Here is an 18,819-nt window from a genome sequence, read left to right as displayed (position 1 = left end):
TTTATATTCGATTTAAATTTTGAGCTGTTACACGAGCGCTCTGGTCCTGCAGTACGAATTTGATTCCTGCGAAAGACAGCTCGGTAAGATGGTACCAACGACCTTTTTTTTAACGTGGATTTGACTTTGACTCCACCACTTTTGCAACAATTCCCTTCGACTGCTCTGTGAAGCGTCACCGTAACGAAGAAAGCACGCTTTGCATACATGTCGTACTTCAATAACTCTCTTAGTGCTGGAATGATATATATCGCCATGATCCAATTTCCACACGAGCGCACGGCTTTTACACGACACGCTTTTTAGAAGAACTAATGCCCATCAGCGAAGGAGTCAACACGAATTAAAAAGCAGGGCGGCGAAGAAGCACCCTGGCCATGTCCAGACCGGAGCGATTCACACCCGTGCCACCCCACGTGTCTGGACCCGTCCCATCGGGTCACACTAGTCCCGGTTCGCGTCCACCACACCGCGTCCCGTCCCGTCCTCCATCGCCCACCGCGGCGCACCACGATGCACACGAGCTGACGAGCAGACCCGTTACCGGGGCGGCCTCGCGCGCCGGTATAAAATACCTGGCTTAGCTTAGCCTCGCAATCCCGGCCACCGCACATCCAAGCATCGAACCCATCCGCACCCCTCCCGAACGCAAAAGATCCCGTGCGAGCGGCGGTGGCGGCGGCTGCGACGGATTTTGGACCAGCCAATAGCCATCCGCCCATCCGTACCTGCGCCCCGCTGCTGCTACCGGCGGCGCCGTCGCCAATGGCTCGGCTCGTGCTCTCCGAGTGCTGCGGCCTCGCGCCGCTCCGCCTGCGCGGCGGCCGCGGCGCCATTGCGGCGCCGTCGCCTCCCCTCCTCGCCGCTGGCCCGCGCCGGCCCGCGGTCGCGGCCATCCACCGGGACTGGGCACTCCGCGTCTCCGCACCCACCCGCCTCACCTCCACCGTAGAGGAGGACAAGAGCAGCTCGCTGGGGGAGGAGGAGGCTACCAGTTCTATGGCGGCCAGCGGCGCCGTAGCGGGGGGCCAGGGTGAGTTCGACCCCGGGGCGCCGCCGCCGTTCGGGCTGGCGGAGATCCGCGCGGCCATCCCGAAGCACTGCTGGGTCAAGGACCCCTGGCGCTCCATGAGCTACGTGCTGCGCGACGTGGTCGTCGTGCTGGGCCTCGCCGCCGCCGCCGCGCGCATCGACAGCTGGCTCGTCTGGCCGCTTTACTGGGCCGCGCAGGGCACCATGTTCTGGGCGCTCTTCGTCCTCGGGCATGACTGGTACGGCTACACCAGCACCACACAATGCCAATTGTTGGATTTCTATGCGGGTTTTAGCTTCAAAGCTGACTTCTTTGACTCTGTCCTGCACGGCCGTCTGGTATTTGCAGTGGACACGGGAGCTTCTCAAACAACCCCAAGCTGAACAGCGTCGTTGGCCACATACTCCACTCCTCCATTCTCGTCCCATACCACGGATGGTATGATTACATATGTTTTCTCATGCTTCTTGGTTTTTGTTGAAAATTGCCGTTGATGCTAAGGAAAATGCGATGTCTTTGAATGGAATTGCAGGAGGATTAGCCACAGGACGCACCATCAGAACCACGGCCATGTCGAGAAGGACGAGTCCTGGCACCCGGTAGCTATCTTGTTGCTTTGTCTTTGTGTGTGTGTCCATGGGGAATTAATCAGATGGTTCATGTTGATGAATGGGCCTTGATGGTTTGTTGGATTGTGATAACTTGCAGCTACCACAGAGGCTGTACAACAGCCTGGACTTTATGACCCGGAAGTTGCGGTTCACCATGCCGTTCCCCTTGCTCGCATTCCCGCTATACTTGGTGAGGCTAAAAGCTAATATTTCCAAGACATACGAATTTTCTGTTGTGTAATGTGGTAGTGGTGCTAAATTCCTAGCCCGTGGGTTCATTTTTGTGCACAGTTCGCAAGGAGTCCAGGGAAATCAGGATCACACTTCAACCCGAACAGCAGTTTATTCCAACCTAATGAAAAGAAGGACATAATAACATCAACGGCATCCTGGCTGGCCATGGTTGGTGTTCTGGCCGGTCTGACCTTTGTGATGGGGCCTCTTCAGATGCTAAAGCTCTATGCTGTCCCATACTTGGTAAGAGTGACGTGTCTTCTATTACAGGTTCACTTCCTGCAAAATGTTAATTTGGATTGGTGCGGTGTGTGGTACTGGAGAATTCATGTGGTTGCCTCTGGTGAACCCTTGTGCAGGTATTTGTTATGTGGCTGGATATGGTCACATACTTGCACCATCATGGCCACGAAGACAAGCTTCCCTGGTACCGTGGAAAGGTGAGTATCATTATTAAGAAAGCGAAGTTGCAAGTTGTCAAATGTCAATGTTCCAGGGTAGCTGTAATCTTCAAATACCAGTGCACTGTCCGTTTTTGGTTGGTGAGGAGCTGTTAATGTGTTGCCTCAATTAAGTCAAGGCGTTATAAATTGCAGAACATAAGGCTTAGTTATTCGGTATAGGACCTTGCATGTAAGTGATGATACAACTAGCAAATGTTGGCGAATTGCAGAATCATAATACATCCTTTCCCAAAAATGGAAGATAGTTAGGACACACCCTGCCACACATATTAGATGTGCAACGACTTGCTCTCCCTTTGACTAATGTCGGATAAAACCAGTTGTTGTTGTCCATAACACCACTTGACTGCAGCTTCCATAGCCTATGTGTTATTGCTGGTGTATACATGTTTGGTAATTATTCAAGATTTAGAATCACTTTATGCACAAATGCCCAATGTACCCGTGAAACCTCAAATCAAATAAACCCTATTGGTGGATGTTACAAATCAAAGGTCTAGCCTTTTTCGTCTCCTTCTGGAGTAAATCTAATTAGAGGATGCTATAGAAGTACAGAACAAAGAAGTAGAATCCCTTTTTGTCTTTTTTACGGGAATAGATGTAACTTCCTCTTTTGTCGCCTACCAGAGGATAATGCTAGCTCAGCCTATGAAATACTTTTCACTTCGTTTTCAGGCTGTCAAATGCTGTTCCTTTATGGTTACTTTATCTTGATCTTTTTGAAGATAGATTGCTTATTGATATGACATTGTCTTTTGCTACTATTAGGAATGGAGTTATCTGCGTGGAGGATTGACGACGCTCGATCGGGACTATGGATTGATCAACAACATCCATCATGACATTGGAACTCATGTCATTCATCACCTTTTCCCACAAATCCCTCATTACCATCTCATTGAGGCGGTAAGCGTCTGCCCCCTATTCTTGCCTTTTTCTAAATGTATTTGGCTACAGCAACAATACTAAGTCATGCCGTTTTGGGTCTAACCTGCAGACGGAGGCAGCAAAACCGGTACTTGGCAAGTACTACAAAGAACCGAAGAAGTCTGGCCTTCTCCCATTCCACCTATTTGGGGTACTGGTGGAAAGCTTAAAGCGAGACCACTATGTTGGCGATACCGGAGACGTAGTCTACTACCAATCTGACTCGAAAACCAACACCTCTGAACAAAATTCTGATTGACATAAACTATAGCATGTAGCTTATTCTCCATTTTCTCAGGAGGCTGTGCCTTAACACCTGAGCAGCCTCCTGGGACCTGTGATACAACGAATCAAGAATGTAAGTTGGCTAAGTGTTATCATTGTAAAAGAGGGTAAATGTAATTCTTTCCAATGATTGACGACACAGGTTATCCCTGATGTAACAAAAATGTGATTATTTGGACAAGATATGTTACAGTAAAGAGCGAAAAAAGAGCTTACGTACCTAATGGCTTTCCCAGTTCTGATCCACTCTCTCATACGAAGGCCGACCAGTTTTATTCTGCAACTGAACACTATGCTAACATGGAAAAGTCATTGATAAAAGCAGTTATTATTTGACTGCAATATTCCATGTCTAGTGATCTTATGTTTGACATGTTCGCTATTATATCACGGACAATAGATCTGAAACTTCTCGCCTTACTTGTGTTTCTGAATTCTGAAAACTCACCGTCGCACTGCACGAGCTCGTGTTTCTCGATTCTGACTGCAACTGCCTGCAACTTTATATTTCAATATTTTCTTTTGTCAAGCATGCAGAAGTGAAGAGTTCAAAAAGGAAAATACGTCAGATTTGCGTCTTACATACTGCCGCTACCTTTCTTGTCGCCCATGGTAACCTTTGGACCTTGCCACTGGAGCTTTCCCTTTTCCTCAACTTTTAAAAAGCCATGTCTCATTCTCACTTCTCTCACAGGCCACAGCACGCCCTTCTCGTAATCCCATTTCCCTCATGACCCGTGTCCCGTTTACGTCAGGTAAGATTCAGTCAGAACAATGTCTATACGCATAGTTTATTTCCACACCAGAAATAGACCTGTTAGTGTTATGCTGTAGCTGTAGTACTCTCCACTAAAAAATAATAGACGTATTTTTTTAGCTCGATTTTCGAAATTGAATTTTAACTAAAATTTTCTCACAAAATATATCATTTATAGCTATAAAATCAATATAGTGTGAAATTATTTTAAATTATAAATTTAATTGTATAATTTTTATACACTAGATAAAGAATATTAGTCAAAATATACCAAGTTTGATTTTTTTCAAAAAACACACCTACTATTCTGAATGGAGACAATATTTCCAACCATGGACCGGGTTACACTGGCGTGCAGCGTGCCGCCGCATTGTTTATCTTTTCTGGTGCACTCGTTTGATTTGTGTCCACGGAGTCACGGACTAACCTGAGACTCGGAAGGTCAGTCGCTCACATGGAGCGCGGCTTTTTTACCATCCTGAAGGTATCAAGAATTATAACTAGTATGATACCAAATTTCCTGAATCTTTAGTACCAAGACAGATAGGACCAAGCCCATACAGGTAATCGTTCCGATCGGGCCTTTTGAGCAAAGTACTAGTTCGCAAGCGTTAGTCTGGTTGTGAAATGGGCCTTTTTTTTTCTTTTGTTAGTTGCGACTCATCTGGGCTCAAACGGGCCCAATTAATCTATTTTCATACATCGTTGTTGCTGGCCATCTTCGACCAAAAATTGACCTGTACAACCACATGATCTTTCTATAAACTGTAGAATACAAGAAAAAAAAAGGGGGTGCAGTAATCAACATGCGATAGGTATCTGTGTCAAGAATTCACCATTCATCTCCCATGTGCGATATGAGCCTGTCATTGACAGGAAAAGAACGCATGGATTCACCTTTGTCTTACAGTTGTCAGCTGGGAAAATGAACCTTAAGATCTTCGGGGACCACTACAGCTACAGCATAACACTAACAGGTCTATTGTAGCAAGCCACGACGGAGCTAGCGAGCCACAAATCGATCCTTGGTCATGTAGCGTTTCAGTGCTGTAACACATACGACACCACTAGCATATTAATCACCGTGGTGTTTGACACATACTGTAGCTACCGCGGAAGCTCCGATCTGACCAAGAGGCGGGAGCCAACTAACTCGAGTTGTATTTATCTTTCAATATATAATACATGTATAACAGTGGTGGAGCTAAGATTTTTACGTTACGTTTCATAAGACTGTAAGTTTAATATATAAATAAAAATTTTGATAAACATACAATACAAATGTATTAAGAAGGTCTTAATACATCGGAAATGCAATAAATAAGTTTGAAATTTGCAAAAAATACAATATAAATAGTTCAAATATGAAATAAAGTCTTACATAAATAGAAGATTACAATACTACTCTACATTTTTCACTTTGCGTTTTCTCATAGCTACAAAAATCTCAATTATATCATTCTTAATGCCCATACTGTCTCATGGCTACGGAAGCCTTATTTGCATTGAAGAAAATATCTCGCTCGATAAATATGACTAAATCATTTTTTAATAACTTAACGCCCATACTATTTCACAATTTATCATTCGTAGATTTATTGTGAAAGATACTCTTTAAACACTTGTCGTTATCACTACTAGAACCAAGAGTAAATTTCAAAAACATATAACTATTTTGACATATGTTATAAAAAACTACAACTTCTAGTGCTCATTTAAAAAAAATCTACAACTATCTCTAGTTAATGACCGAACTGAGATGAGATTCTTAATCAAATGTGTTGAAAATAGAACATGATTAAGATGTGATTAAGAGGGCGTCATGATGGAAGAAGAGCCATTGTGTGTGATTGAAGAGTCGAGATGGCAGCCTAGGAGGGGGGGGGGGTGAAGAACTTCTAAACAAGCCGAAATTTTGCCTTAATCAAATTAAATACCAAATTTAAATATACTCTAAAGCAAGTAACAAGGTGCAATCATATATGAGATATAAACACTAGGATAAACACAAAGAAATTTATAAACTTGCAATAAAGTAAAGCAATTATGCAAAATAACCGAAGGACAGAGAGATGATGATGTTGTTCCCAAAGTTCGGATGCTTGAGCGGATCCTACGTCTCCGTTGAAGGGCATAGTCACACTTGAGCTGGGTCTCTTTCTACCCTTTTTTTTTTTGCCAAGGTTGCACAAAGCAGTTCTCAACTTCCTTATGGTATTTCTTCCCATGTAGAGGTGAAGCCTGACCTTCATAAACTTTCTCACGTGCACCAAAAACTTGTTGGTGACTCATGAGCAACTCCTAGCTGTCTAGGAGTCCTCAAACTCCAAGATAAAATAATGCAAACTCAAAAGCTTGGAGATGCCACTTAGTACTCAAAGATCAACCTTTGCTTTATAGCACTCAAACTTTCTTTTCAAATCCCTCTCAAACGTGGAACACTTTATTGAGAGATGAGAGGACCTTTTTGGTTTCAAGAGCTATCTGATTCAAAATGGGTAGGGTGTGTGGAGTGAGAGGGGGAAGGGGGGGTATATAAATAGACCCCTTCAAAAACTAGCCATTGGACACCTTTTTAACCCACATTGGAGGTTCCAAACTCCATATCGGAACATCCGATCAATTCAAAATAACAAAATTTGAACTTCAAAACCCAACTCAGATCTGGTAAAAATAACACATCGGGATATCAGATGCAAAAATCAAAAAATCTGATGTGGATAATTAAATCAAGAACGAAGGGTCTATGTTCACTAAACTGGATGTTTTGACTAGATTGGAACATACGGTCCAACTATCAGAACATCCGATGTTGGATTTTAATTTCAAACCAAGACCTCTAAGGTTGAGAAAGTAAGACATTTTGACCTACATCAGAACATCCGATATTAAAAAGAAACCAAAACTGAGAACTCTATGTTCTGAATTTTTAGAACATCAGATATCAACTTCAAAACATACGATGTCACAGAGAAGGATTTGACTCGGTGATCGTGTTGTGAGCTTGTATCACTTTCTAGACTTAGTGTAGAATCTTTTTTTGAGCACTAAGATTAAAATTAAACCACAATGTTGCACCCCTCTTAATAGTACGATGGTCATATACTCAATTTTATAAACAAAAGAATACTTTAAAGAGTAAACCATTCACCGTCTTCAAGATGATCAAGGACACTTGCCTTCTCCTTACAGCTGCTCAGTGTACTCTAGCTCTTGGTCCTGACGTTCCTCAAACTGACCAAGGCGTTGTCGTCCAATCGCACAATTACTGGCAAAGTACACAAAACAAATAAACTAAGAACAGTACACAAAACAAAAGAACAATGAGACAAAATCTATTTAGAAAGATAAAACTCTGAAAAACGAATCCAACAGCATAAGAAACATTGAAAAAGGAGCTAAGACGACAAAGTTACGCTAAAAATAAGGTTAAAGTTTAATTATGAAAAAAGGACTTAATTTGTATAAAATAGAAAGATTAGGAGCCTTTGTAAAAATAGAGGGGCCTTTTTGTAAATATAGAAAAGTTTAGGAACTAATATATAAAAGATAGGGCCTTTTAGGTAAAAATAAAAAAGTTCAGGGGCTTAAGTGTAAAATTCCCAATTATAGCATTTATTGGAATTATTTTTGTACTAAAATCTGATTTATTGCACAAGCGTTGACTGAGCTACGGACTAAGCATGACTGGCCTGACACATCAGCACTTCTGCTAACGTGGTGGCTGAGGTGGCTCGATGACGTGACTGTGTTTATGATGGACACATGTCGTCTTGCTATTGGACACCGAAGGGGTAAGCACTGGAGCTAATCTAGTCCGCTTGTAACAGATCTAACGGCTCAGGAGGAAAGGGGGGATCAGAGGGGTGAAACAAGACGGCTTTAGGGGAGGCACGGCGGCGCACAACCAGAATGGTCACCAAGAAGGCATTATGGTTCACCGGTGGTGACGATGAGTAGCGGAACATGGAGAGGGGAACACGGCAAATCTGTTTGAGGGCTTACCGAGAGTGGCGTGACACATGAGGAGGGTTGGCGATGGCGGAGGCGACGAAGGAGCTCGAATCTCGTCGGGACAACGGCTCCGGCGGTCAAAAGGCAAAGGCGATGGCAGCACGAGCTTTGGGAGACTGCGACAAAGCTTCTAGGCGGCTCAGTTAGGGCTAATCAGCACTAGAGCGGCTTGGCGGCATGCTCAGCCGAGGGCGGCGACTATGGAGACGACAACGATTGGATCTCGATGGATTGCTCATGACTTGGCGAGTTGGATCGATGGGAAAAAGCTGAGAGGAGGTGGGGATATATATAGGCGGGTGAAAGGGCTTAGGGAGAGGTAGGACTCCAGGGCAGCAGCTCATGCTCAACTCAGACTTGGAGAGCGACACGTTCGAATCAGAGATAGAGACGGAGGCGCAGGCACATGACGAAGGCGGAACGGGATGCAGGCGCCTACGTTGGTGAGCGTGCGCTTGTGCTGGGGTGTGGACCGCGTGAGAGGTGGGTGAGCGGGAGGGAGGAGCGCCCGGCTTGGCTCGGCTGAGCTGAAAAGAGAAAGGGGCAACTTGGGTAGAGGCTAGGTTTATCTTTTTTTCTATTTCTGTTCTATTCCTTTTGATTTTCAAACTAAGCAAAACCAAACCAAATCAAACAAACAAATCAAATCCAAATAAAATCAAATAAACCCTAATACCTATTTCAGCATGAATGCACTTCAATCAGAATATAACCTATGTCAAATTGAATTTATTGTAGAAAATAGGTTTTAACCTATTCTATTTATTTAAACACTAGTTAAATTCTAGAACATTTTAGGAAATTGCAAAAATTGAAAATCAGGGTGTTACAAACCTACCTCCCTTGGAATGAATCTCGCCCTAGAGATTCATACAGATCGGAGAAGAGATGGGGGAACTCCATCTTTAGATCTTCTTCTCTTTTGCATATCGCTTCATCCTCTGAGTGGCCAGTCCATTGCACTTTGCATATTTGTATTACTTTGGTTCTGGTACTCTTTCTGATCTTTCAACGATCTTCACTGGATACTCTGTATAGGAGAGATCCTCTTGAACATCCAATTCTTCCATTGGTAACTGATCTTCACGCACTCTGTCGGTGTATTTAGAACCAGGGGTCCCTAAGTCCCGAGGCCAAACCGGCCGCCCACCACATATCACCACCCTGCAAGGTAAAAGCAGAGACTCGGGAGAGGGTGCTCGGGGCTGCACGTGGCAGCCCGCGAGGACTCGGTGCCCCGAAGGTCTCACTCAAGTACTCGGGAGAGGGTGCTCGGGGCTGCACGTGGCAGCCCGCGAGGACTCGGTGCCCCGAAGGTCTCACTCAAGTACTCGGGAGAGGGTGCTCGGGGCTGCGCGTGGCAGCCCCCGAGGACTCGGTGCCCCGAAGGTCCCTCTAAAGTGCTCGGGAGAGGGTGCTCGGGGCTGCACGTGGCAGCCCGCGAGGACTCGGTGCCCCGAAGGTCTCACTCAAGTACTCGGGAGAGGGTGCTCGGGGCTGCACGTGGCAGCCCGCGAGGACTCGGTGCCCCGAAGGTCGCACTCAAGTACTCGGGAGAGGGTGCTCGGGGCTGCACGTGGCAGCCCGCGAGGACTCGGTGCCCCGAAGGTTCGCGCAAGATCGTTCAAAGACTCAAAGGGCCCCGTCGCCAGAGTGTCATCCAGTCAAGGGCCCGATGCCGCATTTAATAGGCGCGCGTGGCCTGGCATTCTGACATCCTGACATTCTCGGCTGCCCACGCCCCAGTGTCAGACCCGGCCATGCCCTGGCTGGGGGGCGTGGGTTCATTAAATGCACGGGTCCCGTCCCGTTTCCACTTGCGCACCTCGGGATAACGTTACCAGAATCGAAGCACTCGGCCTGCCACCCTGCCCTGGCAGGAGAACAAGACAGAGTGGGCGCACCGGGCACCTCTGAGGCTGTCCGGTGGGCCTTTTTTTTTTGGCACCCCGAAGCTTCCGCAGCGGCTAGTGGTCGAATGCGCGCCGCCTTCCTCCACCGCCCCTGTCACTTCACCAAAATGAGATGATTAGGCCTTTCTCCGTGGCACCTGGGCATTGGCATCCCCTCTTTCCCATTCAGGATATGTCGAGGTCGGCGCATCTATAAAAGGAAAGGAAGGAGGACGCTAGAGAGGAGAGAGAGACGAACAACGAAAAAGAGGAGGACAAGAGAAAAACAAGAGGTCAGTCGAAGAACAAGAAATCACCACCCCCGATCACAAGACAATCAAGAAACCAGCTAGCTAGAACATAAGAGCCTCCTGCTCTTTGTAAACAGCTCTCCCTCGAGAACCAGATATACCCTTGAAGGATCTCCTTCAAGGATAGATATAACACTCATACAGGAGTAGGGTGTTACGCCTCCGCGCGGCCCGAACCTGTCCAAAAACCCGGTGTCCCCGCAAGCCATCGCATTTTATTTCCTTTTCCGCTCATTTCCCGTGCAAGCTTTTCTAGGATCATCCCCCCGGCCGAATCTCTAAAAAGGGGTCTCTCGGGATCCCTGCGACAGGAGTTCACTCTCCGACAGCTGGCGCGCCAGGTAGGGGGGAATATCCCTAGATTGTTTGTTTCCCTTTTTTCTCCACAGGAAAAGATGGCCGGTGGGCATCGTCTCCAGTGTTCCGGCTCCACTTCCAGTAACGGAACGCCGCCCCACGGCCAAGAGGTTTTTCCCGCCCAAGGGGATCAGGGCGCTGGGCCCATCAGCGCCGCCGCTGCCGGCGTGCTCTCTGACCCCCAGCAGATGGTCAGGGCCCCGGCCGCTAGGCCCGCCTCTGGATCACGTCGGGCGCCGCCCCGGCGCAGGCTCGCTTTTAGTGAGGCCAGCCCAGGGAGCGCCTTGCTTGCAGCGCAAGCCCTCCTCAGGCACCCTCCCATTCAGGCCACGCCAAACACTCCGGAAGGCCGGTGGATGCAAGACATCGCCGCTTTGGTCGGCACCGCTCGCCGCCAGGTACGGGTCGAGAGTCCTCGGGGGCTGCCACTCCCGAATCCGTGGAACATCGAGCATCTCCGACGCTTCTACCCGTAGATGGTCAAGCTCGCGGTTCAGGTTGATAAGGCCGGGGGCTTCTCCTCGCCCGAGCAATCTGGAGGCTTCGCCCCGTATGGTAAATCGCTGTCGCCCAACCTTGTAAATATCGTACATTCAGTATTTTAATAAAGCAATCACTATGGCGAATTATTTCTCTGGATTCCCTATGTTTAACCTGTCTGGTGAGGTGCTCGGTTGTGCGAGAAAAAGTTCGCTCTCTCGTTTTTTCCCATTGATAAAAGAATCCCAATCGGTATACATGCGAGCAGTCACCGCTGACTTACGTCCGACGTGGTAGGCTGTGGTGTTCGGTGTCGTGACGGGCTCCCGGGCACTAACCGAGTTTCGGGGCGCTCTGAGTAATCCCATCACTCGAGCTGCTCGAGTAGGCCGGAGCTCAGGCCCCCGGAGCGGGCTGTCGGTGCTCGGTCTGGCCTGTCATACCCGGGTGCCACCGAACCATAGGACCTCTAGGTTATGCCTCTGTCCGCCCTTGTCTTCCGGTTCGGGTATTCGAGAGGTCTCGGGTCGAAAAAACAAGAGCAGTCTAAGGCAAGTACCGCACTAACAGAGCGCACCAGACAAAGAAATTCTACATTTTCTCTATCAAGTCACAGGACAGCAATCACAAGCAGCTCGGCCGCGAGGGCTTCAATGCCCCGGTCTCTGGTCGGCCCCCAGGGTTCTTCGGGTGGTCCTACCGCCTAGGCTTGGGTGGTCGGGATCACCCGACCCTAGGAGCCTCGTATGCCCATGGGCGGTCGGGCGCTCCGTTGAAAGGATCAAGTTCCCGGGCCCCCGGGCTCGGAATCAACCCCTTCTGGGTCGGCTGGCCGGAAGGCCGACGGCTGCCCGGTGAGTGGTTATATTCAAACAAATCTGCTTTCAGTAACTTTATGTTCCCGAGTCATTCTCGGGGGCTCTCGCACTTTAATCTGCTCGGTGAGGTGGTCTCCTGGCCCGTGAACAAACCCTGCCGCGTGTCGGCCTTTTTCTAGAACGACAGAGCGGTTCGTAGAAAGGAGTACCGTGCGTGCGATAACGTTCGACCGAAGCCCTTCGTGGTGGTCGTGGTGGTCGGTCCGCTCTTAAGGACCCCGAGCACTACCGAGTCCTCAGGTGCCCTGGGTAATCCTATCACTCGAGCTGCTCGAGTAGTCCGGAGCTCAGGCCTTGGGGGCAGGCTGTCAGTACTCGGTCCGGCCCTTTTTTGAGCCCGGGCACCACCGAACCGCGAGGACTCTTGGTCACATTCTCGCTCGCACGCGTCTCCCTTCTACCGGCTGAGTGGTCGCAAAGTGAAAAGGTGTTCACTGGGCACGGCGTGTTCCGGGCAGGGCCGTTCTATCTCCCGGGCAGGGAGTCTGTGTCTTTGTTTCTTAAGCTAGGCAGTACGGACTCGCGAGAGCTCGAAGGCTGGCTGCGCCAACACCGGCGACCACAACTACTTCGTTTTTCGGGGATGGAAAGGTCGGGAGCGGCCCGACTGAGTACTCCTCGGGACTTCCAGACAGAGCGCCGGAAAGAAACCTCAAGCATACAAAAGAAATTGGAGTTTCGAGCCCAAGGAAAAGCTGCCATTATATTCACAAGACCTGGACAAAGCTTTTTCTAAAGGTTCACTCCTACATCTGCAACAAAAAAGATAAGGGCGCCGACGGCCTAGTCTGCGGCAGAGGCGTCGGCTGAGTCTTCTGAGTCGTCCCCGGGGGCTGGCGGTGGCGGCACCTCCCGCCTGAAGCCAGCCGCCACCACAGAGGCGGTACTACTAACCGCTGCCCGGGCGGCCTCCTCCTCAGCCTCGACCACTCCCTCCCGCGCCGGCTCCAGCGGGAAGTTCGGGTCCCTGCTTCGGTAGCAGGCCAGGACATGCTCAGCCACGGCATGAGCCAGGCCACGTCCCTCCCGGGCAGCGAGCTCCTGGACTGCCCAGGGCAGGGTCTCGAGGCGCTCGCAGACTTGCTGCAGCTCCAGCACTTGCCGTGCGGGGCCGTCGCCCTTCGTGCCGCCGACAAGCCGCCCAAGGCCGCCTTTCTCCATGGCCCGTCGCATCCGCCGGAGTATATCCTCCAGCATCTGCACCAGGTTAACCCGCGAGACGAAGGCCGCCTCGAGCTTCTCCTTGGCGACCCGCAGCTGTGCCTCAAGTCCCTGGTCCCCGGCCGGACCAGAAGAACCGCCGGCTGCGGCAGGGGCAGCATCCTGCTTCGCCTTGGCCACCACCTCGGACAGGGCCTGTTCACGGGCGGTCAGTTCCGCCTCGTGTTTCGCGTTCTCTTCCGCCCTGGTAGCCGCGGCGGCCGCCGCGGCAGCTGCCTCGCCTTCCCGGCGACTCAGCTCGCCTTCCCGGCGACTCAGCTCACTCTCCCGCCGGGCCAGCGCCTCCTCCTGCTGGACCACCGAGTCCTCCCGGGCTCCGAGGTCAGACGCAGACAGCGCGTTGTCCACTTCCCGGATGGAGACGTCTTCTTCCCAGCGCTTGATTTCTCCTCTGATCCTCTGGAGGTCGTCTTCCCAGCGCTGGAGGTCGGCGCGCGTCTTCTCGACCGCGCCCTCTCGGCGGGCCAGCTCGGCCTGCCGCTCCTCTGCAAGCCGCTCCCGGGACGTGACCGCCGCCTCCCTCACCTGCGCCTGCCCCATCCTGGCAAGGGCATCGGCAGCCTGCCGCCTCGACGCCTCGGCCAGGCGGGCGGCGTCTTCAAGTTCCCGCGCGGCTCCCGCGCGGATGTCATCAAGGAGTTTTTGCTCCCGCACGGTTGCCGCACGGGCCTCCTCTCGGGCGCCGGCCAGCTGCGCCCTCTCCAGTGCCAGGCGGGCGCGCTCGGCTTCGAGCTCCCCCTCCTTGGCATCCACCGCCGCGCCCAACTGCTCGACGGCAGCTCGGACGCCTTCAATGGCGGCCGAGAAGGGATCGGTAGGCCGGCCGGGCACCGCGAGCGCCGAGGGCTCCCGGGCTTCTCCGCCGGATCCCTCCAGGGGGGCCAAGCTCTCCGTCGGGCCCTGCGCCGCCATCCGCCCCGGGCTCTGACTGACCGGGGTAGGCTCCTCCGGAACCAAGGCCTCGGACGGCGGCTGCGCTCCTGCATCAGCCGCCTTGGCCACCGGTCCCGACGAGGCATCCGCCTCCACTGTTCTCCGCCCCGGGCTCTCCGCGCCCGGGGTAGGCTCCGCCGGCGCCGTTTCCGTAGTCGCCGCCACTACCTCTCTCCCCACAGCCGCCCCGTCGATTGACGCCTCCACGTCAATCGGCGCCTCCGCCGTTCCTACACTTGCCTGCGCTGGCGCAGCGGGCAGGTTCGGCTCCGCCCTTGGCGCCTGCTCCTTCTCCGACGCCGCAACGGCTGCGGCCGGCCTACGGGAGACAAGTAAAAGAGTCAAAACTTAGTTCGGGCCGAAAATACCCATGGGAAAGCAAGAGAAATAACTCACCGATATCGCCACTTGGCCGCTGGGAGCCGGACGTCCGGGTCCGGTGACGTCGGTCCGGACCCCTCCCGCCGCCTCTTCCGCTGGGGGCTCGGCTGGGCCACAGCACGGGCCTCGGGTGCCGCCGCCCGAGTCTCGGACTCCGCCGTGCAGGTCGCCGGCGTGGTCGCAGGCGTCGGCGCGGGCCCCATCCGCACCAGGCGCGGCTCCAGCACCGGGAACGCCGCCGCTGCCGTCGGCGACGGCGGAGACTCCGGCGGCAGGATCAAATTCCGGGGTCTTTTTCCCCGGTCTCCCGGCATCGACTCCGCGGCAGCTTCGGGGGCAGCCTCTTCTCCGGCGCGGCGGCTGCTGGTTGCGGCAGCCCCGTCGCCGGCCTGCGCCGCGCCGCCAACGCCCTCCTCGCCCAGGAGATCTTCCAGCCCGGGGAGTTCGGAGGCCTCGGGACTCCGGCTTCTTGGCCGGTCCACGGGCCCTTGGGCGTCGAACTCCGGCAGCCGCTTCAGGATAGCCACCCGGTCGGGATTGGCGCAGAGCGCCATCTCCGGCCACGGAAGCTCCGCCCGGCTCATGTCCTCCGACCCGGTGATCACTCGGATCATCCCTCGCAGCTCCGCCTGCCCCAGATCCCAGCTCGCGCCGATCTGGGTCCTGGTGATGTCCTCCGGCCCGGTGTAGAACCAGCTTGGCCGGGCCCGCTCCCGCAAGGGCGCCAGTCGACGTCGCAGGAAGTCCGCGACCACCATAACGGAGGTTAGCCCGGACTCGCGCAGCTCCAGGATGCGCTCCAGCACCGGCTTTAGCCTCGCATCTTCTGGCGGCGGCGCCTCCCACGTCGATCGCCGAGGTTCCGCCGCCTTCTCTGGCAGTTCGAGCCGCTCGTGGGGGTCGGTGTCGACGAAGAACCAGTCCCGTCGCCACTCCTCCCACTTGCTGCGCACCACCTGGGGGATATATTGGTCCCCCAGGCCTTCCCGAAGCCGAAGGTTGCAGCACCCCGCAACATCCGCCGTGGAGTGCCCCCTCTTCTTCCCCACCGGTCGAAGGACGAAGAAATGGCGAAGCAGCGTCGCCGACGGCACCACCCCCACGAACATTTCGCAGAGATGGGCGAAGACCGCCAGCGCCACGACGGAGTTGGGGCTCAGGTGCGCCATCTGGATGCCGTAAGTCTCCAGCACTTGCATGAAGAATGCGGAGAACGGCGGCACCAGCCCCGCCGCCACGAAGGAGGTGAAGAGGACCGTTCGTCCGGGAACGGTCGTCGCCGGCGTCAGAGTTGCCGGCTTCACCGCCACAGCGCCTTCCTGACCCTCCGGCACCAGCAGCTTCCTAATTTTGTCCGCCGCCTCCTCATTCCTCAGGCGAGACTCCGGCAAAACGCTGATCGGAGCCCGATCCCGGCGTCCCCCTCCAACCTTCGACATCTCGTCGGAGAAGAGGGTGGTTTTCGGTGGAAGGAGAGAGAAAAGTAGAAGCACGAAAGAAGCAGAAGCGCGAGTGCGAGGGAGCGTGAAAAAAGGGAACGGACCGATCCTTCCCCCCTTTTATATCTCAAAATTCAAAAACTGCCGCCCCGACGGTTCGCTCGGCGAAGTGTCGCCTCGATCGACGCAACTGACAGGCGAATCTCCCGCCGATCGCGCGATGTCAGCATTTTGCCAGGCGTATTTTCCTCGATCTGCGCGGCAACCGCACGGGCCGCCCGTATGATTATCACACCCCTCGGAAGTTGTATGGACACGCGTCCACTCATTTGCCCGTTGGGGTCTGCTTGATGTCTAGAAACCGCAGGGGCCACCTCCGGAAAGCTTGCCGCGTGGCATTCGGCCCGCCTTGACCTCGGTCGCGACGAAGGGCCCATTCGCAGTCTCTGTCCCATCGGCTGCCAAACGGGCCCGGGGGCTACTGTCGGTGTATTTAGAACCAGGGGTCCCTAAGTCCCGAGGCCAAACCGGCCGCCCACCACATATCACCACCCTGCAAGGTAAAAGCAGAGACTCGGGAGAGGGTGCTCGGGGCTGCACGTGGCAGCCCGCGAGGACTCGGTGCCCCGAAGGTCTCACTCAAGTACTCGGGAGAGGGTGCTCGGGGCTGCACGTGGCAGCCCGCGAGGACTCGGTGCCCCGAAGGTCTCACTCAAGTACTCGGGAGAGGGTGCTCGGGGCTGCGCGTGGCAGCCCCCGAGGACTCGGTGCCCCGAAGGTCCCTCTAAAGTGCTCGGGAGAGGGTGCTCGGGGCTGCACGTGGCAGCCCGCGAGGACTCGGTGCCCGAAGGTCTCACTCAAGTACTCGGGAGAGGGTGCTCGGGGCTGCACGTGGCAGCCCGCGAGGACTCGGTGCCCCGAAGGTCGCACTCAAGTACTCGGGAGAGGGTGCTCGGGGCTGCACGTGGCAGCCCGCGAGGACTCGGTGCCCCGAAGGTTCGCGCAAGATCGTTCAAAGACTCAAAGGGCCCCGTCGCCAGAGTGTCATCCAGTCAAGGGCCCGATGCCGCATTTAATAGGCGCGCGTGGCCTGGCATTCTGACATCCTGACATTCTCGGCTGCCCACGCCCCAGTGTCAGACCCGGCCATGCCCTGGCTGGGGGGCGTGGGTTCATTAAATGCACGGGTCCCGTCCCGTTTCCACTTGCGCACCTCGGGATAACGTTACCAGAATCGAAGCACTCGGCCTGCCACCCTGCCCTGGCAGGAGAACAAGACAGAGTGGGCGCACCGGGCACCTCTGAGGCTGTCCGGTGGGCCTTTTTTTTTGGCACCCCGAAGCTTCCGCAGCGGCTAGTGGTCGAATGCGCGCCGCCTTCCTCCACCGCCCCTGTCACTTCACCAAAATGAGATGATTAGGCCTTTCTCCGTGGCACCTGGGCATTGGCATCCCCTCTTTCCCATTCAGGATATGTCGAGGTCGGCGCATCTATAAAAGGAAAGGAAGGAGGACGCTAGAGAGGAGAGAGAGACGAACAACGAAAAAGAGGAGGACAAGAGAAAAACAAGAGGTCAGTCGAAGAACAAGAAATCACCACCCCCGATCACAAGACAATCAAGAAACCAGCTAGCTAGAACATAAGAGCCTCCTGCTCTTTGTAAACAGCTCTCCCTCGAGAACCAGATATACCCTTGAAGGATCTCCTTCAAGGATAGATATAACACTCATACAGGAGTAGGGTGTTACGCCTCCGCGCGGCCCGAACCTGTCCAAAAACCCGGTGTCCCCGCAAGCCATCGCATTTTATTTCCTTTTCCGCTCATTTCCCGTGCAAGCTTTTCTAGGATCATCCCCCCGGCCGAATCTCTAAAAAGGGGTCTCTCGGGATCCCTGCGACAGGAGTTCACTCTCCGACACACTCAAAGACACTTCAACTGGGAAACATGGAACACATCATGCATATCCGATAGTTAAGGTAGTAACTCCAACTGATAAGCGACTTCTCCTCTCTTATCCAATATCTTGAAGGGTCCAATGAATCTTGATGACAACTTTCCCTTGGCATCAAACAATCCTCTGTACGTGGCAGCCAACACAGTAGATTTTCAACCGTAAGGTGTCAATTCATAAGGATGTGACGCGAGCTGACTCGCTAACCATACAATATGGGATACGATATAATCGCCGTGTTGCAGAACATGATGCCTCCCAGTAGGATATACAAGTACACCTCATAGTGCTGTAAAACTGTAGCCTCGTCCACATCCGGTGGGCATGGATCAAACTATGGTAGCCCATAAATCCAGGACATGGAGAGGCAAACATCCTTCTTGTCATATTGTACACCAAACCTACAAGATGTAGAGGGTCAATGGAGCTTGAATAGAACTACAATATTTGAAGTGCATTACATAACAAATAATTACCTACTCTCAATGTAACCCTTCCACTGCTTCTATGTTGGTCGCAAAACTATTAACGGGGCGCCCCTGATTGACAGCCCAGTCAGCATGGCCACGTCCCTCAATGTTACAGCTATCTCACCTAAAGAAAAGTGAAATGTGTGCATCTTAGGACTCCACCAATCGACAAAACCTGTG

General features: G+C 52.8%; 1 protein-coding gene across 1 annotated transcript; it reads left to right on the top strand.

Annotated features, from left to right (window-relative positions):
* The first annotated feature begins 568 nt into the window (after window positions 1-568).
* Window positions 569-3,773, top strand: LOC133912259 (omega-3 fatty acid desaturase, chloroplastic-like). Its single transcript, XM_062354916.1, has 8 exons — window positions 569-1,271; window positions 1,382-1,471; window positions 1,566-1,632; window positions 1,742-1,834; window positions 1,936-2,121; window positions 2,238-2,318; window positions 3,111-3,248; window positions 3,340-3,773. Exons 1-8 carry the CDS (start codon window positions 766-768, stop codon window positions 3,526-3,528), a joined length of 1,350 nt encoding a protein of 449 aa, XP_062210900.1. The 5' UTR covers window positions 569-765; the 3' UTR covers window positions 3,529-3,773.
* The last annotated feature ends 15,046 nt before the right edge of the window (window positions 3,774-18,819 follow it).

Source organism: Phragmites australis, chromosome 3, assembly GCF_958298935.1.
Source record: "Phragmites australis chromosome 3, lpPhrAust1.1, whole genome shotgun sequence".
Classification (NCBI taxonomy): Eukaryota; Viridiplantae; Streptophyta; class Magnoliopsida; order Poales; family Poaceae; genus Phragmites; species Phragmites australis.
This window is presented reverse-complemented; position numbering and strand designations above follow the sequence as displayed.